The sequence below is a fragment of the Micromys minutus genome (genome assembly GCF_963924665.1).
Source record: "Micromys minutus genome assembly, chromosome: 24".
In the NCBI taxonomy this organism is placed as follows: domain Eukaryota; kingdom Metazoa; phylum Chordata; class Mammalia; order Rodentia; family Muridae; genus Micromys; species Micromys minutus.
The window spans coordinates 33982775-34005349 of record NC_137959.1 but is presented as its reverse complement, the minus strand read 5'-3'; the positions used below and the strand labels follow the sequence as shown (position 1 = coordinate 34005349).

At 41.7% G+C, this 22575-nt stretch overlaps 1 protein-coding gene across 1 annotated transcript in view; it reads left to right on the top strand.

Moving 5' to 3' along the window:
• The window catches only part of RFWD3 (ring finger and WD repeat domain 3), a 30628-nt gene extending 8053 nt beyond the window's left edge, over window positions 1–22575 (top strand). Inside the window, exons 4-13 of the mRNA XM_080937376.1 lie at window positions 1896–1963; window positions 4557–4742; window positions 4822–4913; window positions 10140–10254; window positions 10941–11169; window positions 12950–13100; window positions 15382–15558; window positions 17059–17273; window positions 18682–18893; window positions 20472–22575. Of these exons, the coding sequence (XP_080793502.1) occupies window positions 1896–1963; window positions 4557–4742; window positions 4822–4913; window positions 10140–10254; window positions 10941–11169; window positions 12950–13100; window positions 15382–15558; window positions 17059–17273; window positions 18682–18893; window positions 20472–20615 (1589 nt within the window). The 3' untranslated portion in view covers window positions 20616–22575. The remainder of the gene's footprint in view (window positions 1–1895; window positions 1964–4556; window positions 4743–4821; window positions 4914–10139; window positions 10255–10940; window positions 11170–12949; window positions 13101–15381; window positions 15559–17058; window positions 17274–18681; window positions 18894–20471) is intronic.

Sequence of the window (22575 nt, the reverse complement as noted above, 5' to 3'; positions counted from 1 at the left end):
CCTCCTGATATTCTCAAGTCCTAAAGATATAGAACTTTTTTTTAATGACTTGAATAGTGGTTATAACTGGGTAGTGAACAGGGAAACATTGAAATTCGTTAGGTTCATTCTTTATAATTGAGAGAATAATTGGCAAGTGAATCAGATTAGTATATAGAACGGGCTCGTTGTGGTTGACGGCATGCCAGTAGTCTGTGAAGCGTATGGGTGGGAGGCTCACAGTTCAAGTTTCATAGTTAGACCCCATCTCCAGAGAAGGAAGGCGGAATAAATAAGGAGGCGGATGGCTTCTTAGGAGCAGTGACAAGGCTGAGCTGACTTCATGTGTGCGCATACAAAGGCATACCAAAAAGGATGAAGCCATTCTGCTGTTAAAGCCAGGCATGAGTAATGAAGCCAAGGCTGGAATAAGGAAAACTTCGGTATTTAGAAACAGAAAAGCATAAAAATGTCAGTGTCTTAAAAATAGAACAGTAGGGGCTGGAGAGATGGCTCCGTGGTTAAGGGCACTGGCTGCTCTTCCAGAGGTCCTGAGTTCAAATCCCAGTAACCACATGTTGCCTCACAACCATCTGTAGTGGGATCCGGTGCCCTCATCTGGTGTGTCTGAAAACAGCTACAGTGTGCTCATATACATACAATAAATAAGTAAATCTTTTTTTAAAAAGAGAACAGTTCAGTATAAATAATTTTTGCGATTCTACTCATTATATGAAGTATCCAGAAAGGATTGTTTGGAGGCTGGGTAGACCTGCAAGTCCAAATGGAAGTGACAGCGAATGAGCTTATGGAAGTAGTTCCTGAATTAACGTATTCCTAAAGTCGTAAGAACGCCTTATTTTATTTTTATTTGTCGATGAGGTATTTCTTGAGTTGACAAGGCCAGCCTTGGATTGAGGCTCAAGTGACCCTGCCTGTTTTCCTAAGTAGCTGGGCATTAAAAATGTTTGCCACCCTGCTTGGCTCCCAGAACAGTGTTGTCTAGAACATGATGGTGGCTGTGCTGCTCTCTGTGTCAAACCAGGTCAAACTAACGTGAAAGCTAAGCGGTGCCGTGGGTGAGCCCTCCGCCAAACCCAAGATGTAGGGCATTGTAGGGAGTATATGGGAAGAAAGTGAGTGAGGAAGAATTTATAAAACAGTGAAAAGGACAAGAACTAATCAGCTCTGTAGAACAACTGTACAATCACCAGGGAATTTTGAATATAAAGTAGCTTGCCTATTATTAGATAGATGTTAATTAATTACTATTAATTTTTCAAGGTGTGTTAGTGATTCAGTGTTTTATGGTAGGGGGAAAAATCCTAGTGGTATTATAAAGAATTTTACAAGTGTATTGACACTTTAAGGTTTGTCTGGTATTTGGATATACACAAAACAGTGGGACAGGGCTCAGATTTGGTGAGCTTTTGTATTCTTTAGATTAGTTTTATTTGTATTAGTGTGTTACCTGTATTCATGTGTATGCCTGCTGCCCAAGAGGGCATCATGTTCCCTGGAACTGAATTTAGGATGGTTGTGAGCAGAAGCCACCATTGCTGTAAACCACTGAGCCATCTCTTAACACCTGAGTTGTTTGTTTGTTTGTTTGTTTGTTTTTTTAATTGAGGGCTGGATACTTGTGGGTTTTGCCTACTTATGGACTATCCAAAATAAGTAAATAGTAATAATCAACAACTATTGTTAAATAGGTGGAATTGGCATCTTTTTTTCAAGAACACTATAAATACTATAAACTCAGATAGGTAGCTGCAGCTGCAGTGAGATGCTGTCCTGCTGGTCTCTCATCGCTAACTTGTGTCTTTTATACATTGCCCCTTCCCACACCCCTCACCCCCCATCTCCCCACCCTCCCACCTCCCCTCCCGCTCCCTTTTCTGGATACAACTGGATAGAACAAGGAGTTAACTCAGCAGACCAAGAAGCTACATCTGTCACAGGAGGTGATGCAACCCCTAAAGAGGTAACCTAACACCAATGTTGTCTTGATAAAAAGTCTTACCTGAAGTTAGTTTGGCTTTTAACTCAGGATTTTCTGTCCTTGGCCAAATAAATGCAAAGGTGGAAAACATGTGCCACCATATCCACCTTGAACATCTTTCTAAATGTTAAGGTAAGGTTTTCCTTTCACTGAGGCTGCCAGTTAAAAGGAAAGCTCTCCAGGTTCTGTGGGGGAGAAGCTCAGAGGCGGCTTCACGGATTGCCCCCTGCTATTGTTATTCAACACGTGATTGCACCCTGCTTTCCTGGAACTCAGTCTGCAGACCAGGCTGGCTTCAAACTCAAGAGATCTGCCTGCCTCTGTCTCTCAAATTCTGGGATTAAAAGGCCACCACTGCCGGCCATGACAACAAACATGAAGGATATTTGAGAATAACCTAACAAGGTGTTAAATACCATTTAAAAAGTCAGGTATAAATGAGGCTTATAAATATTTAAACAGAGTGTGATTACAGTGTGATTTAAAAAACAAAAAAAAACTTGTTGGGGCCACAGTCTCACTATGAGGTCCTGGCTTTACCTGGTCTCATTGTATAGACCTGGCTGTTCTGGAATTCACAGAAATCCCCCTGATGTTTTGTTTTTCAGTTTTGCTAGGCAGCCCAGACCAGCCTTGCTTTACTCTCAGTATGTTTCCCATCACAGTAAGCATTTTAGCCAACTTCCTGATGGGGTCAAGGAAAGATGCTTTACTTTTGATAGATGTGACCAGCATGTCTTTAGAAATGTATGCGACCTATTGCAGCCACAATAAGCGTGTCAGGTTTTCTTTCCTATTGAGACAAGGTCTTCCTCCTGATTCCTGGCTGGTTCAGGAAGTAGCTGAGAGTGTTTGAATTTGTAGCAATGCTCCAATCTTAGCCTCCTAAATGCTGATACATCTGGGGAAAATAAACACATCTCCCAGTAGTGCTTGGTGTCACTAGGTAGTCGTTTATGCCAGCCTAATAAATAAAAAGTAGTTTCTTTAGTTGCAATTAGTATCTAAGTGATTACTTATTGATCAGTGTTTATGTTTGCAAGTTTTTTATGGTCTCATATCTTTGACTGGAATGAGTTGAATATTTTATGGCTGTATGAATTGATGGTGAGGTTATTTTTGCATGTACAAAAACCCCTCTTGAACAAAGATAACGTTAATAGATTTGCTAATTTGGAAGAGGGAATACTAATGAATGAGGCTTCAACCCTAAACAAATAATTATAAGTGGGTTCGAGAGATGGCTTAGTGGTTAAGAGCACTGACTATTCTTCCAGAGGACCTGGGTTCAGTTCCCAGCACCCACATGGCAGCTCATAGCTGTCTGTAACTCAAGTTCCAGGGAATATGTTACCTTCACACAGTCATATAAGCAGGCAAAGCAGCAATGAATATAAAAACAAATTGGTAGACACACACATATGCATGCAGGGGAGAGAGTCTTTCCTAGAAAGAGCTCACCAATTGGTTATCCAGTATTAACTGGTCAGCCCTAAAAACATACATACAGATAGCATTATGTGGACTGGGCAGATCGTGTTTATATTCTGTATGTGGGGTTTGTATACATATATATACACGTAGATTCATGCATATACTTAATTGCAGTTAGAGGAAAGGAGGTCATAAATTTGAGGCGGGGCGTTGCGGTACAGATGGTTCAGTGCTAGTCTAGGCTGTATTGCAAGACCCTGTCTCCAAAAAGTAAAAAGAGCCCACCTTTTTATTCATTGTCGTTGCCAGAGTGTTTTTGCTTCACTTTCTATAGCTTTGGAAAAGAAAGAGAATCAAAGAATTTCATAAAATCAAAATGAATAGATCAGAGAGGTAGGTCTTTTACTGGTAGAGGCACCCTGGGGGACCCACTTAGTAAACAGAATCAACCCCTGAAAGTTGTCTTTTTAACCTCACATGAAATAAATGAATGAATGAGTAAATAAATGAATGAAAACAAAAGGTGTGTCAGCTGTGGTGGTTCGTGCTTGTAATTCCAGCATTCAAGGTGAGAGGATCTGATTAGAAGCTGTTATGGTTCTGTATTTAGGCCCTTTCTCAACAACAGCAAAAAAAAAAAAAAAAAATTCAGTATTTCCGGCATGAAGCTTGGTGGTAGGAGACATGCTTAGAATGTCTAAGGTTCCACCTCGCCGTGCACCCGGCATTCAATATATATTTTGTGAGATTGTATTAAATAAGAATGACATGTATTTGGTAGGCATTGAACATTGTTTGCAGCTTCTCATTAGGTTTATATAATTTTGTTGCATTCTTTTTTTTTTTTTTTTTTTAAATTACTTTTCTTTTCTTTTTTTTTTTTTAAGATTTATTTATTTATTTATTGTTTATAAGTACACTGTAGTTGTCTTCAGACACACCAGAAAAGGGCATCAGATCTTATTACAGATGGTTGTGAGCCACCATGTGGTTGCTGGGATTTGAACTCAGGACCTCTGGAAGAGCAGTCAGTGTGCTCTTAACCACTGAGCCATCTCTCCAGCCCTTGTTGCATTCTTATTTGGGGATGTGCACACAGACTGTTTTGTACGTAGTCGAACTCATTTCCACTTCCGTCCAGCTGTCTCCCCAGAAGCCCAGCTCTCTACTCTCTGTGGAAGATGACGAAGGGGAAACGTGCACAATATGTCTGGAACAGTGGACCAGCGCTGGGGACCACCGGCTCTCAGCATTACGCTGTGGGCACCTCTTTGGATATAGATGCATTTCTAAATGGCTCAAAGGACAAACACGAAAATGTCCTCAGGTAAGGGCCATAGACAAGGACTCTGTATTATGTCAGAATTCCTAGAACCATATTGATTGTGTCTCATTGGACTCCTTAGTGCAACAAGAAAGCCAAGCACAGTGACATCGTTGTCCTTTATGCCCGATCCCTGAGAGCTTTGGACACTACTGAACAGGAGCGCATGAAAAGGTGAGGCTGGTGACAGAGCTCAGTGGCAGACTGTATACCCAGGACCTAAGGCAGAAGGAGAAGTCTGAGCATTTTAAAAATAAATGAAAAACTGCCTTGCTAGTCTCTTTGCTGCTGCTTCTTTTATTGTTTTATTTGTTTTGTTTTTCAAGACAGGGTTTCTCTGTGTGGCCCTGGCTGGCTGTCCTTGAGCTTCGAGATCTGCCTGCCTCTGCCTCCTGAGTGCTGAGATATTTATTACAAATATATACCATCACTGTCCAGTTCTTTTTACTTTTTTTTTTTTTTTTAAGATTTATTTATTTATTTTATGTGAGTACACTGTCTCTGTCTTCAGACACACCAGAAGAGGGCATTGGATCCCATTACAAATGGTTGTGAGCTACCATGTAGTTGCTGGGAATTGAACTTAGGACCTCTGGAAGAACAATCAGTGCTCTTAACCACTGAGCCATCATCGCTCCAGCCCTTAAGCATGTCTGATAAGAAAACTATTAGTCTACTTTTGTTATGTCTCTGGGGTTTTACTTACTTCTGACTTGGGATCTGTGAGAATCAATGACATATAGTCTCAGACTATATAACTTATATAATCACCTTTTGCATGATTTGTTTTGTATACAACATTATACATGTGAGGCTAGAGCCAGGTGGTGGTGGAATACGCCCTTTAATCCCAGCACTCAGGAGGCAGAGCCAGGCAGATCTCTGAGGGGGTTGAGGCCAGCCTGGTCTATATAGAGTCATAAGATAGTCATGACTACAGATACCCTGTTTCTAAAAATAAAATGTGAGACTGGGGTTGGGAAGTATAGCAGCTTGGTAGCACTGCAGAATAAAAGAGTTTTGAATGATGAACTGGCATGACATGTTCATATTGTAATTGATTAATTGTAACCACTTAGGAGGATAAATTCAGGCAAGAGACTTGAATTGATTTAGTCTAGCTTTTGGGCCAACCAGTACCTTATAGGCTGATCCTCTTTTCTGACTAGTTGAGAGTACTAGCTAAGAACCCAGGTTCATTCAAAACTCCCAAACTGGACAACTCACAACCTTCTTTAACTCCAGTTCCAGGGCATCTGATGCTCTTACCTATCCTGCATGAGACCTGCACACACATACTCACACATTTAAAAATAAAAGATCTTCATTTCCAGTTGTAGCGGTTTTGCTTAGGCATTTACTGCTTTTGGAGATTCAATTCCTAGCACACACATGACCATGGCTTAGAATTACCTGTAACTCTGATTCCAGGGGATCCAATGCCCTCTTGTGATGCATTTAGGCAAAACACCTCAGATACACCTAAGGGGAAAAAGTGAATCTTTAATTTAAAAAAAAAAAAAAAAAAATCCCATCTCAAATATAAACTAAGCTGAGCTGTTTCTCATTCGGCAGTGTGCCTGCCTGGCATGTAAGGAGATCTAGATTCAAGCCCTACAGCAACATAAACTTGGCAAGGTGGTATGTTTGTAATTAATTGAATTAGGGAAGAGAAGGCAATAGGATCAAGAGTTCAAGGTCGGCCTAGGATTCATGAGACTGAGGTTCAAAGGAAAAAAATTCAACATATTTCATGTTCTGGTTGTATTTTGAAACAGTCTTAGCTGTTACTCTTAGCCCAGGTTGGCCTGGAACTGCCAATGATCTTCTTGCTTTAGTTTCCCCAGGGCTAGAATCACCAGTGCACACCACCATGTCCTGCTTGGCACACTTCTCTGTGTTTCTGTGTTTAATTGTGTACCACTTTTCCCCTTAAAATAGCCTTCTTTCAGAAGATTTGTTGGGCTGGAGCAATGGCTCAGTGGTTAAGAGCACTGAGTGTTCTTCCAGAGGTCCTGAGTTCAATCCCCAGCAGTCACATGCTGACTCACAACCATCTGTAATGAGATCTGATGCTCTCTTCTGGTGTGTCGGAAGACACATACATAAAATAAATAAATCTTAAAAAAAAGATTTGTTAAGTGAAGTTTGCACATGAAATACACTGTAGGTGCTGAATAGTTGCTAATAGCCAGGAAGTGGTGGTGTACTCCTTTAATACAGCACTCAGGAGGCAGAAGCAGGTGGATCTCAAGTTCAAGGACAGCCTGGTCTACAGAGCAAGGGGACAGCTGTGCTATGAAGAGAAACCCTGTCACCCCCCCACCAAAAAAAAACTGAAAGAGAAAAGCAAACCAAGAAAGAAAAAGATGATTTAAGAACATTAAAATGGTGTCACCTTGCCCATTGTGATGAACTTAGTACATCCAAGTCCTTGCTACACAAGCCCAGTGACCTGAATTTGATTGCTAGAACCCCTGGTAAAAGAAGAAAACCCACCTGTAACGTTACCCTATGATTTCCACACGTATGTGGTGTGGCACACAGTCGCCTACATTCTCATACAATACGATTTTTTCCCCAAATGGTGACATGTTCGTGGGAGATAGAAGCAGGTGGATCACAAGTTTGAGGCTGAGACTAGAGACCTAGCTCAGTGGTAAGAGCACCTGACTGGCTTGCGCACGGCCCTGGGACCCATCTGTGGCAAGAACAAAGGAAAACTAAAATGCCTAGTAAGTTGTTCCACTCGGCCTCTGCCACATAGACCCTGTTCCTCTAAAGAAAAAGACTAAAATTTAAAATACCCACCACTGAGAAAGTCACTGATTTGTTCATTCACATTTTACTAGTGAAGCTCGAATATCAATATTTAAATACTTAGAGGTGGTGATGCCATTTGAGAGGCTGCGAAACCTTTTAGAGGCCAAGTTTAGCTGCAGAGAAGGATTCACTGGGCAGGGAGAGCCTTAGGAGTTAACTTCCTCGAACTCCAGCCTGACCTCTCTACTTCCTGTTGGCAGAAATGTGAGTGAGCTGCCATGGAGTCACCTGTTGCCATGCCTTCCTTCATGTCACCTCATGCTGTGAGCCAAAACAAATCTTTCCTAAAGGTGTTTCTTGTTGATATTTGGTCACAGCAATGAGAAAGGTTAATTTATAGATGTGGAGTGCAAATGTATAGTTATCCTACGCCTTTAAAACAGGATATACACAAGGTTTACTTAACGAGAATGATTAATAATCTAGCTCAAGTAGTAAACTGACATCTGTGTAGCATAATGTTAGATATTGCAAAAATGGTTAAAGTGCACACATGTCAATAAAAACATCGTGGTTTCACTTTTGTAAGTCAAGTTTCCTCTGTGGTAGCCCTCCTTGGCTGTCCCAGGATGCACACTGTCACCTTTGTATATGGTTTTTATTCGAATCCTAGCATTTTGCCATTTGTTTTAGGCCTTTTAAAAAGTCGGTCCTAGGGCTGGAGAGATGGCTTAGCAGTTAAGAGCACTGATGGCTCTTCCAGAGGTCCTGAGTTCAATTCCCAGCAACCACATGGTGGCTCACAACCATCTGTAATGAGATCTGATGCCCTCTTCTGGTGTGTCTGAAGACAGCCACAGCGTACTTACATATAATAAATAAATCTTTAAAAAATGTCAATGGCTAAGAATATAACTCATGGGTAGAATGCTTCCCTAGCATCAAGGGGAGACCTCAGGCTTGATCTCAGCACCACAGATAAAATTAAAAGGTCAATCCTAAGCAAACAAGCATGTGCTGCTTTTCTAAAGTCACAGCTGGTCTGACAGTGGTCAGATCACTGACTAGAGCCCATGAGTTCCCTTGGAGAGCGACTTGAGCAACCTGCACAGGGTCTGCTCTTTAAGTATGGTGGGGGCATTTTGTTTGAGATGGTTTCTAAGTTGTCTAGGCTGGTCTTGAACTCACTTTGTAGACTAAACAAACCACTCATTGGTGACTCTCGTGCTTCAGCCTCCTGAGAAGCTACACCCCTGACAGCCTGAGCTTGTTTCCATGTGGATGCATCAGTCTCTTATTTCTGCTTGTCTCTACTATTTAAGATCAAGATTTATCCTCTAATGATCTCTGAAATTTTCATTTGACTTTTAACTCTGAGGTCTAATTTTGTGGATTATCAACTGCTATGGTATGGTTTATTAGATACTGTGTTCTTTTTGCACAAAGTTTTCATTGCTGCCTATGTCTTAACTCAAAGATTTTGTTGCATAGCCTGGCTGTTTGTTGTTTTGAGACATGGTCTTACCTAGTCCAGCTGGCCTTCCTCTTGGTAGACAAGGATGATTCCGAAATCCCCCCAACCCCGTCTCTCTCTTAACGATGATTTATTTAATATACATGGGGTGGATATTTGTCAGCATAAATATATATGCGCACCAGTGTATGCCTGGTATTCTCAGAGGATAGGAAAGGGCATCAGATCCCCTGGAACTGGAGTTCCAGACAAGTGTGAGCTACCATATCAGTCCTGGGAACTGAACCCTGTTCCAAATCAAGAGTAAGAAATACTTGGAATTGCTGAACCATCTCTTCAGGCCTCATAGCGTTCTTTTGTTTGTTTTTGTTTTTGTTTTGTTGTTGTCTTGGCTTTTAACTAATGTCTCTGTTGCGCAGGAATGACTCTTAGTTTCTAAGCTTAAGTGATTCCCCTGCCTCAGCCTCTATTTAATAGTATTACAAACATATGCCACCATATTCTGGCTTATTTGAATTTCTCATAAAGACAGACCTGTCGTTGTAGCTTTCATATCACTTTCTCTGCTTTCCAGTCAAGTGGAATTTTGTTCTCCTTTTTGTGTTTAAGTATATGCAAAATTTATGATTGTACAATATTATTTTTGTACCCATTCATGCATTTTGCATTTATTCTAATTGGCTTTTTGTTAGCATTTGCTTAATGTCAACTTCCTTGTCTTTTAAAGCTTTTGCCTTTTTAATTCTATTAAAATTTGATTGCTATTTAGTTTGTATACTTTGTGATAACCAGCAACAGTTTATTTTCTTTTACTCCAATAGATAATCTTGGTCTTTTAACATTGAAGTTTAATCTTTTATAATTTGTCTTAGCTCATGTAGTGAATTGGTTCTTTCCCTCATTTTCCTAGGCTATCTTTAGTCTCCATCCTATAGTAGAAGTCATATTTCTGGCTTCCATTGCTTGCTTTTAACACCAAACTCCAGTAAGCTGGCTGTTCAGTCCCTTGCGCTACTAGAGAGATCAGGTTGTGCATTATTAAGATGCCAGGACATGCTTACAGTAAAGTATGCATATCACAGTATGAACTCACTCTGTCAGCTTGCTGGGAAGTCTTCTGCAGCTTTACTGATACTCACCTGCCTCCGGCTCTTCCCTTCTAGTGACTTACTGAATGAGCAAATGCTCAGGAAGCAGGCTGAGTTAGAATCTGCACAGTGCCGGCTCCAGCTTCAAGTCCTTATTGATAAGTGCACTAAACTCAGTAGCCGTGTCCAGGTGAGTTTGTCCTTGCTAATCCAAAAACCTTCTAGAATCAGAATTAAAAAGAAGGGCAATGGGGGCTGGAGAGATAAATGCCTCAGCGGTTAAGAGCACTGACTGCTCTTCCGGAGGTCCTGAGTTCAAATCCCAGCAACCACATGGTTGCTCACAACCATCTGTAATGAGATCGTATGTCTGAAGACAGTGACAGTGTACTTACATGTAATAAATCTCTTTTAATGGGGGTTCGCAACTTAAGAAGAATCTAAATATTACTTGAGTTTATCTCGATAAGATATTTGCCCAAACACCATACTTAGATGAATTCTCTGAGGGCTTCAGACATGTAACAATCACTAAAGTTTTACTTTCCCTAATATTTAATAAATCTCATTATTTAGTTACTTGGTAAAATTCTGTGAAATTCAGTTAAGATTCATGGTAACATTTTCGTTATTAGCAAGTAATCTTTTATCCAATCAAGCAATCATTCTTGCTGGGCAGTGGTGGCACATACCTTTAATCATACCACTGGGAGGCAGAGGTAGGCAGATCTCTGTGAGTTTGAGGCCAGCCTGGTCTGTGAATTCCGGGCCAGTCAGGGCTTCACAGAGAAACCCTATCTTAGAAAACAAAATGGAAAAAAAAAAGTAGGAAAATCAAAGAAGGGGGGTTCACTTACGAAGTCTTTTACATTACAGGACTTGGAAAAGCTTGTTGTGCGGCATCAGAACCCAGCCATGCAGCAGTGTGGCAGCTCCCAAGCATTGTTCGGGAGCTGCTTACCCTCCAGCCAGAGCCAGCGCAAATACAGCTCAGAAAAGACCTTCACGATATCTCAGAAGGGAAACTGCCGAATCATGGCATATTGTGATGGTCTGAGCTGCCTGGTGGCATCCCAGCCTTCTCCTCAGGCTTCCTTCCTTCCAGGTGAACAACTCAGAACCTCGTCTTTGCGTGTAACATCATATATTACTTAATTCTCTTCCCCTTTTGAAGAATCTTGGGCTCAGCGATGGCTAAGGACTGGTGACACAATAGGCTATCAACTCACTGTTCTCTGTCTGCCTGTCTGTCTGCTAATTTAGTGCAAGTACAAAGATGCCTTTCGTGGCTTGGCACGGTGGCACGTGCCTTTAATCCCAGCACCTAAGAGGCAGGCCAGCCTGTTCTATGTAGCAAGTTTCAGGAAAGTTGGGCTACATAAAGAGACCCCGTCTCAAAACGAAAGACCGTATCTAATAGCTGGGTCTGTTGTCACACACCTGGAGCAGCAGCATCAGGAGATTGGGGCAGAAGTTAGGCCACTGCTCCACATAGTGAGATCCTGTTTTAAACAAATAGGAAATGTCTCCTTCAGCTACAAATAGTTCTTTAATCGCCGCACAGCCCACTGCCCTTCCTAAACCAAAAAAAATTTTTTTTAAATTCTTCCATTTATCTTTTATTTTACAAATTACCAATACCTGTAACAGTGTTAACGTGAGAAAGGAGGTATATGGAAATGTCAGTTGTCACTGTTGTAGCCCAAGGAGAAGAATATCTTCTTTGTGTCATTTACCTTACAGATTTATTCATACTGTTTTACTAAAACTAACTGCCCCAGGGGTTAACTCAAATTTAAGCAAAATGTAATATTTTTAATTGCAAACAAGAGAATTTCAGGAATACAGTAGTCATTTCAGTAATGGGGAACTGAAGAGATAGCTCAGTGGTGAAGAGCTCTTTCTGCCCTTTTAGACAGCAAAGTGGTAGGTACTCTTGAAGTGTTGAAGTTTAAAGCTTAGCTTTAAATGTTAGGTGGCTCATGACCACCACTTCTAGCTCCAGGGCATCTAATTCCCTCTTCTGACTTCCTTGTGTACCCACATTCATGTGCACCCACATTTATGTGCATATACCCACACAGAGATAAACACACAAAACTAGGGCTAGAGAGATGGTGAAAAGCAGTAAAGTTCACTAACTGTCCTTCTAGAGGACCTGGGTTCAGTTCCAAGCCACCCACATAGCAACTTGCAACTATTACAGCATCAGTTCCAGGAGACCTGCCACCCTTTTCCTGGCTTCTTGAGGGCTCCAGGTGTGTTCATGGTATATATCATGTATAGGCAAAGCATAATATAAATGAATCTTAAATACAACTTAACATCTTAGTTTCTCCAGGCCCTTGTCTCTGTTCTTTATTGCTCCCGTTCTTGAATTTTGAATTACCTGTTTTTGTTAAGTAATGTGCTTGATATTTGTCCAAATGACTCGTTTTAGTTTGTCTATTTGAGACTGGGTCTTACTGTATAGACCCTGTTGGCCTCAAACTTTTTTAAATGTTTATTTATTTATTGTATATAAATAGACTAACTTTCTTTGTTTTTAAGATCCATATTATTATGTAAATTGTTAGTTTGTTGCTGGGTGGTATTTCATTATATATATACTTGGTAAATGTGTTTGTTCATTTATCTCTTGATGGATATGTGAAATGGAACTTGCTTTTAAATTTTTCTTAAGTATAACCCTAAGGTGCTTGGCATGGCGGCACATGCCTTTGATCCTAGAACTCGAGGCAGAGGAGGCAGATTTCTGAGTTCAAGGCCAGCCTGGTCTACAGAGGAAGTTTCAGGACAGCCGGGGCTTTACAGAAAAACACTGTCTCGAAAAAAATTTTTTGCTATGATTTGTATGCACTTGTTCTAACGTTCTTCTTTTGTAGGCTTTGGTGTTAAGATGTTGAGTACGGCCAACATGAAAAGCAGTCAGTATATCCCTATGCATAGCAAGCAGATTCGTGGATTAGCTTTCAGCAGTCAATCCAAAGGCTTGCTTCTCTCTGCCTCCCTTGACAGCACCGTTAAACTAACCAGGTAAGGGAGTCAAGGGAAAGATGGGGCCTAGGTCAATGTGTATTAGTCTTAGTGTTATGATGCCCTTAGTTTTTTTATTGATCTGAGGCATTATCTTCTTGAAAAAGTATATGAACAGCCAAACACTTTAAACCCAGCATCAAGAAGCAAGCAGATCTTTTACAAGTTTTAGGCTGACTTATGATGAGTTCTAGGACAGCTAGAGCTACATAGAGAGACCATCTCAAAATAAATAAACGAATGAAATAAAGGTCTATAAGCCCTGAATAGTGATCAACACCCATAATCCTAGCACTTGTGCTCCTGACAGGCATCAGGATTACCGTGGGTTTGAAGTTAGCCTGGACTACATGTTAAATTCCAGGATACCCTGAACTAGAGTTAAACCTTGTCTATAAACAAGGACAGAGAATTAGACACAAACTGGGGGTTATGGTAGCAGATGCCTATAATTCCAGCCCCTGAAAGGTAGAAACAAGAGGATCATGACTAAGCAACCTAAGATGCTTAAGACTGGTCAAAAAAGGAAAATTTTAAAGTGACATAGGAGGTCACTAAGTTAATATGAGGTAACCTGAATCATGTTTGTTGGGTTTTATAGTACTGCAGATTGAGCCTGGGTCTGGAATGTGTGAGACAAGCATTCTGTCATGGTTCTCTCCAAGCCATTTTTAGTTTTTACTCTGAGGCTTTTAGTAGTTTACCTAGCCTGGCCTTGACCTTGTAATTGTCCTTTTTTTGAATACTTTTTTTGGTATTTCAGGCCTGCATCAAAGGCTGGGCTGTCCTAATTCTTTAAAATTCCATTTAAAATTTTTACTGGTGTGTTTGTGTGCGTGTGTGTGTGCGTGCGTGTGGGGATGATAGTGTAGGGAAATCACTGTTTCATCACAGAATTGCAGTGACAGCTCAGGACCGCTTATTCCAGATCTGTCCCTGAATAATTAGTAATATAAACCAGACCCGAGTGTGATCTGCTCTTTTGGTACTACCTTCCTACTCCCTTTTACTTTAAGAATTCTTTAAAGGAGCTGGACAGTAGGGACACATGCCTTTAAGGCAGAGGCAGGAGGATCTCTGTGAGTTCGAAGCCAGCCCGGTCTGTAGAGTGAGTTCACAAACAGCCAAGGCTACACAGAGAGGCCCTGTGCCAAAAAGCAAACATAATCTTTGATCTTTAAGGGTTGGGATATATTACTCAGTTGTGGACCGCATGGTGTTCTGAGTTCAGTCCTTGGTGCCATGAAGAAGTTAATTTACCCAATTTTCAGTATAACATGGTATTCTGTATGCTACAGCTACTGAATGGGGAGGGTGATTTAATCAAAACAAGCAAAAACAAAAAACAAAGTCTAGTGAGGAGACAGCAGCAGGAGGAACCCTAGAGTATACTCAGTTCAAAAAAAAAAAAAGGAACTTACTGCAGAAACCTGATGACTGGAACCCATGGCCAGAGGGAAAGCCACTCCAGAAGTTGTCTTTGGAACCCAACACACACAAAGTATCATGTATACATCTGTATTCTCATTCTCATATGCATATATATGTGCATGCACTCAAGAGATGACTCAGTAGGAGAGAGCTCACTGCTCTTCAAAGGATGGGAGAGATGGCTTGGTGGTTAGAAACACTGGCTGCCCTTTGTCTGACCCGGGTTCAGTTCCCAAAAGACACATAGCAGCCTTCAGCTGTCTTAACTCCATTCAGTTCTAGAAGATCTGAAACCCCTTCTGGCCTCCTCAGGAAAGGTACTCATATAGTACACAGACCTGCATGTGAGAACAGTATTCATACTTATTAAAAATAACAATTTTAGAGTTTAAAAAATAGCTTAAAAAGTCAGCAGACATGATGGCGCATGCCTTTGACTTAAGCACTTGAGAAGCAAAAGCAGGAAGATCACTGAATTCAAGGCCAGCCAGGGCTTCTCAGTGAGACCCTGTCTCAAAACAACAGTAAGGGTAAAGAGAAGCTAGAGATGCAGTTTCGTGATAGAAGGCTTGTCTCGTCTACCATTAGCCCTAGGTTCTTTGCCTAGCATTTCTAAAGGTCTGGGAGATTGGGGGGATGTGTTATTAATGGCTGCATCTGGGTGATTGAATTGGAGTTTTTGGTTTTCCTTACATTTTTTACTTTCTTGCATTGCTCACTGTGTGATTGTTAACTACAGAGAAAGTAAATACAATTTTGTGAAATGCTTTATTATTAAATATGATCGCTGTTGTATACATAGTTTTTTAATATATGGCGGTAAAAATAAAAATCTCTCATAACTCTACAGCCTAGAAACAAATACTGTGGTGCAGACTTACAACACTGGACGTCCTGTCTGGAGCTGTTGCTGGTGTCTTGATGAAAGCAATTACATCTATGCTGGACTGGCCAATGGTTCGATTCTGATATATGACTTACGAAACACAAATACCCACATTCAGGAATTAGCTCCGCAGAAAGCCAGGTACGAATGGCTCATTTTCATGTAGGTCACAGCATTCTTAATAGAGTGCTACTATGTTAGTTCTTTCCTTGCAGTGTATCCACAGGTCACCAGTAATCTAAGGTCTGGTACTTTCCTGTTTCAGGGTCAGTGGAGTTTGAGGCTGGGTATGGTGGTGAATACCCTTTATTCCCAGCAACTGGGAGGCAGGCAGATCTCTGAGTTCCAGGACAGTCAGGGCTATACAGAGAAACCCTGTCTCACAGAGAAAGAAAGGGGGCAGGTTGCTTGGATAACTGCATAATCAATTTCATAGGAACATGGTCTGTAGGATGGTATTTGTGAAAGGTGTTTTAGCATATATAGTATTGATCATAAACTTGTAGAAGGAAATTTAGAAATGAACCTAATCAAAACCAGGCATGGTGGTGCACACCTCTAATTGCACACAACACTCAGGAGGCAGATTTGAAATGGAGGCTAGCAGGTTTCAGGATAGTCAGTGCAGGGCCACACAGAGAAAGCCTTGTCTTAGTGCGGGGAGAAGCTGGTAGTGGTGGTGTCATACCTTTAATCCCAGGGGGACAGAAGCAGACAGATCTCTATAAACTTTGAGGCCAGTCTGGTATACAGAGGCAGTTCCAGAACAGCCAAGGCTACATAGAGAAATTCTATTTTAAAAAACAACAAAACGAGACAAGTCTTTTTTTTTTCTCAGTTAAAATATGATTTACTTTTAGGCTATGCTTTTGTTACAGGGTTTTCTTTTTTTAATGTTATGTGCATTGGTGTTTTGCCTGTATGTAAGTCTGTGAAGGTGTTGGGTCCTCTGGAACTAGATAGTGTTACAGATAGTTGTGAGCGCCATGTGGGTATTGGGAATTTGGAAGAGCAGCCAGTGCTCCTAACCACTGAGCCACCTCCCCAGCCTGTTACAGGGTGTTTCTTTGGAAGCATCTGATGTATCCTGTTGGATAAGTTATTTCAGTGAAATGAGCCAGTTCAAGCCAGTATATGTAAAGACATTTGTTGGGAAACCACTTTTGGGCAAGTTCACTGTTAACCAAGGAACAAAGCCAGGGGAGGACACCATGGGGAGAGACAGAGGGAAGTAGGAAGAGAAAGCATGTGCTTAGACAAAGGGAAGAGACCAAAATGTTTGTGTTATATGGGGGGGAAAGCGCCTAGGGGAGGGGAAGCCCTGGACTGGAAGTTCAGAGTAGAGGTTGGAGACTGAGATGCTGAGAGAACGTAGAGGCCGGGTCCGCTTTGATATGTTAAATGTGCACCTCAGCCACTTGTCCCAATTATGTTGAAAGTAGGTGCAGAATATTATATGAATTTTCTCTTTATTTCTCTTATAGAGATGGTTCATCGCTTTCTAGAGGGTGCAGGAGGACATTTACCCTTCTGTTTGACTTGTATTGAGTTGGGATTATGGCTCAGGACTCCTGGTCATGAGGTCTGGAGCCAAATGTTGGATTTGGGACGTATGTCATGGTTTCCCTTTTTTGCCTTTAGATGTCCTCTGGTATCCCTGTCATATTTACCCAGAGCTGCTGTGGCTGCTTTCCCTTATGGTGGGGTGCTGGCTGGAACCTTGGAGAATGCCTCCTTCTGGGAGCTAAAGACAGACTTTTGTCATAAGCCTCATGTGCTGTCCTTGGAGCCAGGGGGCTTTGTTGACTTTCAGACAGAGAGCAGCACCCGACACTGTCTGGTGACGTACAGGCCTGGTGAGTTCTGAAGTTCTTATGGGCCTGCTATTTTGGTGGTTGGGAGTGGGTCAGGGGAGGCTTTGGTAAGGCTCTCTAAGGCTGACAGGCTGTGCTGCAATTCTTGGTACTACAGTGAAGACGGTGGCGGTGGCTCCCGTGTCTTCCACTGAGCCTGTATTTGACAACTTCCTGTCATGTGCTTCTGGAAGGGACTTAACTACTCCAGGATCCTGTTGTCTAACAACAGTGATAGAATGAGGCGGTCTACCCTTGAGTCCATTTCTTCACCCCAGTCCACTGTCATCTGCCCCTCATTTCACCTAAGAAAAGGCCCCAGCTGGAAACAGCCTGACACCAGATGAGATTTTTAGTTGTTCCAGATTTGAGTCCAACAAAGTTAAGATGGACAACGTGGCTTTGTGGGACGATCTAGGTACCTAAACTCCACTGCCTCCAAATCTTAACAGCTGTTAATTTAGAGGTCTGTTTTGTTCTCACCTAAAGAAAAGAATCTATTCCTGATGGCCAGTTTGGTGAGGTTTTGCCCCTTTAACCCTTGTCTTAAGTTCTGACCTGTAAATAGGTGTCTCTCTCAGGAAATTTGTTGTGACTCTTACTTGCTCTGAGTCCAGTCATTCCTGCCTAGACAGTTACTGTCTGAGGGAGCCCCAACCAGATCGGAAGGGAGGTAGGTGAGTCATGGGCAGCCTAACAAGTCACCAAGAACGAAAGCGAGTTTACTACTTAGGCTCCACTGTCATCGGCCCCTCACTTCCCCTAAGACAGTCTGGATACATGTCACCAGGCCTGGCTAATGGAGGAGCATCTGTGTACACTGATTTAAGTCGACACTAAAAATGGGTTCTAAGGAATCGGTTCTAGTAATCAAATGTATGACGGGTAGATTTGTCAAGTTTGATTATCAGAGTGCCCATTTGTGGACAGATCTCATCATCTCGTGTTTGTTTTATCTGGGAAATGGTTGAATTGCTGCTTCTGGCTGTGGCTTACATAGAAAGCTTAGGGTCCCGTTTTGTTTTCACATTCTCATCTGTCTCTCAGAAGGACCTTAGATATAACTGTTGTGATAGCTCGATAATGGAGTCCTCGGGGGGGAAGAAGGAAAAATACCATTAGACACTTGAACAATAAAGTCCCTGGGTCTCAGAGGGGGCAGTGATTTTATAAAACCAGTGTGTTCTTAGAGTTGTTTCTCTACTAGGAAAAACCTACTGCAGATAATTCTTTTCATCTTAGCCCAGGCTTCTGAATTTCATTTGTGCTATGTTGCCGTATTTGTTTTGTAGATCTTGTGGTTTAATGCATTTAGCTTTTCTACCCAGGTAGCTTGTAAATATCTCAGGTTCAGATACTTAATTTCTTTTGTTTCAGCTCCACGAGGTAACACTGATTCTCTGTCTCATAGATAAAAGCCATAACACTGTACGAACTGTGATGTTGGAGATGTCTTACAAACTGGATGATGCTGGAGAGCCGGTCTGCTCCTGCCTTCCTGTGCAAACCTTCCTTGGGGGACCCACTTGCAAGCTATTGACCAAAAGTGCCATCTTCCAAAGCCCAGAGAATGATGGCAGTGTCCTAGTGTGTACTGGGGATGAAGCATCACAGTCTGCCCTGGTGAGCCTATTTTATTTTATATTGTAAAATAGTTTGGAGTTTAGGGCCTAGCATGTGAAGCGTATGGCATACATGAGGGAGTCAGTCACAGGCTCCACCACACCAGTCTAAAGTAATAAGAGAGCAATTCCAGAAGGAGCCCACCCAACCCCCCGCCCATATTCTCCTGTGGTTTGCACATGCACATGCAGGGCACACATAACTACATACACATGTACACACAATGACTGTCGTTGGTATACAGTGATTATACCATACATGTTAAAAGTAAGAACTAATGGTGTAGATAAAGGGAAGAATATGATTCCTAACATATGTCAAAATGTACGTAGGAAGGTGGGAAGATGGTTCATTTGGTAAAATATAAAGCATTAGCCAAGTTAGCATGAAGGCTTGAGTTCAGATCCCTAGAATGCATGTAAAAAGCCAAGCAAAGCAGCACATACCTCTAGTCCCAGCACTTGGGAGGTTAGACAAAGGCAGACAGATCTCTAAATTCAAAGCCAACCTAGTTTATGTAGTGAATTTCAATTCATCCAGGACTCCATACTGAGATCCTGGTTTTTTTTTTTTTTAAAGTAGGGTCTTGTGGTGGTTTACTATACCATTTTTTCTGTTTTTAATTATTAGTTTGCTTTATATCCCAGTTGCAGCTTTCCTCCTCTCCTCCCAGTTTCTCCCTCTTACCCCTCCCCATTCACGCCCTTTTTTGCTGTTTAAAAATATTTTTGAAACAGGGTCTCGTTGTATGCTCACTATATAGATCATGCTAGCCTCAAATTCATAATTGAGACCTGCCTGTCCCTGCCTTCTGAATGCCGGGGTTAAAGGGGGGTGTGATGTTCTCCTTCCAGCTTTACATGGAGTTCCGGCATCTTGAGCAGTAGGCTTGCACGCCACTCACTGTGCTACCTGCCAGCCTGCTCTTAATACTTTACAATGTCCTTTTTTTCTTTGTGTGTGTGTGTGTGTGTGTGTGTGTGTGTATGTGTGTGTGTGTGTGTGTAAGTACACTGTAGCTGTCTTCAGTCACACCAGAAGCACCATGTGCTGGTTGCTGGGATTTGAACTCAGGACTTTTGGAAGAGCCATCTCTCCAGCCCTACAAGGATTCTTATAGTAACACTTTTAGAAAATAAAACACTTGCTAGGCTGTGTGTCCCATGGCTGGAGAGATGGCTCGGCAGTTAGGAAGGTGTTCTCTTCCAGAGGATCCATCCAAGTTTGATTCCCAGCACCTAAATTGGGTGGCTCATAGCCATCTATAATTCCAGCTCCAGGAGATCCACATTCTTCCATGGGTATGCCACACAGACACATAATTAAAATAGATAATGTTTCTCTAATATAGGTTCCATGAGGACAAAGCTAGTGGCCTTGTCTCATTGACTTTTCTGTCTCTAGAAGGGACAATATTTAGAAGACTTCTGGCATTCAGATGAGGCATGAGTCCTTGGATTGCTTTTCCAGCCAGCCTAGGGCGTGCTGGCTCTGAACAGTGTTACGGTTAGAGACAGATATTCCCCACCTGCGCTGGCTAACTGTTGACCTCTATTTCTGCTGTTTTTGTTTTCTAAGTTGTGGAATGCTGGCAGTGGCTCGTTGCTGCAGAACCTGAAGACTGATGAACCTGTTTTGGACATTTGCCCCTTTGAAACGAATCAGAACAGCTATTTGGCCACCTTAACTGAGAAGATTGTTCATATTTACAAATGGGAGTGAGCATGGTCTGAAGACTTCCAGACACACTGCTAGTTAATGTTACTTTAGCACCTAGTAACCCTGAACAAGATACCTGTTTACATGCTGGAGCTGGAACTTTGAATCATAGTTCATTGGATTAATATGATTGTGTATCACTGAGAGACCAAGATTGTATGTGCTGTTTGCACCAAACGAGTACCTTTGTGAATCTTGCCTGGAAATTTCTTACTTAAATTCTGTAAAGTCTTACAGTCCTCTCAACTATATGAGTACACACCAAGCATTTTGGGGTTATGATAACCAGTCAACCTAAATTGTCTTGTCGATTAGGCTAATTGGCTTAAAAGTGGTACATGAAAGGCCTGCCTTGCTTCTTGGATGCAAAACATACATGGGAGAGTCTTCCATTAAGTCCGAAGGGCACTATCAATACCCTGTGTAGAATTTGACCCATTTCCAAGTCTGAATGCTTAGAACCTTTTAGTGACTTGATTTCACCCATACCCCTGCACTGCTAGCTGCCCCTAGTGTCTGGTACTTCTGTGTGGTATGCTTTGTGGCAACAAGTTACATCCCAGGTATCCGTAAGTCCAATGATGGAGGTAGCTGATGAGCCAGCTATATGTAAAACCATAGCATCAAGCTTTGTGCATCAAGTTCATTGCATTGTGAGAGGTAAGGAAAGGGACCGTTGTTAAAGACTTGGATTTTTCTAGTTAGCTTGAGATACTCAGGGTTTTTACTCCCCCCAAAGTCAATGTGTAAGGATATATAACTCCCAAGTAAAGGCTTCCCTGTGCCACTTTTTTCTTAAAATGTTGTTAATGATGTGGTTCTTCTCAGGAAGGTAATAGTGGCTAGAGATCTGAGGATGACAGAAAGGAAGACACCTAGAAGCTTCCACTCTGGCAGTCCTGAATTGTCCAGCATTTAGAGGTATGTTCAGGTTATGTTTGTCTACTTAGCCTTAGGCTACTCCACTAAGCCGATGCCCCTAGAACACCTTGTCTCAAGGTGTGGGCAACATGTCTGATTTTCTCAGATGTTCTTTGATGAAGCACTATCTTTTTTAATAAAAGTTCTCTCATACCTATCTGTTTAACTCCTAGGCTGTTTTTGGGGCTCTTTATTGCCAATAAGAGATTGTTAAGGGAAAAATTGTTAATTTTCCCAGAGCTCCAAATTGTGGCTGTATCTGCTTAATGAAACCTTCTATTTGAAGATTCATAGTTTGTTTTGTTTTTAAAACTTAAAGCTTTAAAAATGTCATCTTCTAGCTAGTTCGGGATGTTTTTGTTCCTAACACTCTGAAGGCAGAAACAGGTTGATCCCTGTGAGTTCAAGGCCACCCTCATTACAAAGTTTGAACAGCCAAAAGCTATAACACAGAGAAACTCTGTTTCCAAAATGAAAGAGAAAAATGTCAGCTCCCATAACTCGGAGAAAAGTCACCTTCTTTCCCTCTCTCCCCACAGATGCTTTTTGATAGATTGATGATTAAGGGTAGCTGTTGGGTCTGGAGCTTCCGTTTCAGGATAGGATTTAAATTGAATAAAATTGAACTAACCTCAGCAAATGGCCACAGAAAGAGCTGTGGGTGTCAGGTTGGTCTGTGGCAGGGTTAGGATTGTGACTTGCCTTGAAGAACATTTAACTAAGGCGGACTGGGGGGATTTGCTACCACAGAAGCTAAGCTAAATACCAAGTCTTGCCAGTTTTTATTTCCACAATAAATTTGGATTCAGTAGGGGAGTGTCAGGACCTCAGCCTTGTCATGTTTTTTGCTCTACCACTGAGCTGTACTAGAAACCCAGATCTGTGTTTTGGAAGCAGATTCACATTATGGACTGATTCTCTGAAGACAGCCTTACCCCTGCTTGCAAGAAACTTCATCTCTCAACCTAGGCTCTCTAGCCTTAGCACCAGCAGGATCTGTTTTTAAGTCTTGTCATAGGACATTGGGATTTGTGAATATTTG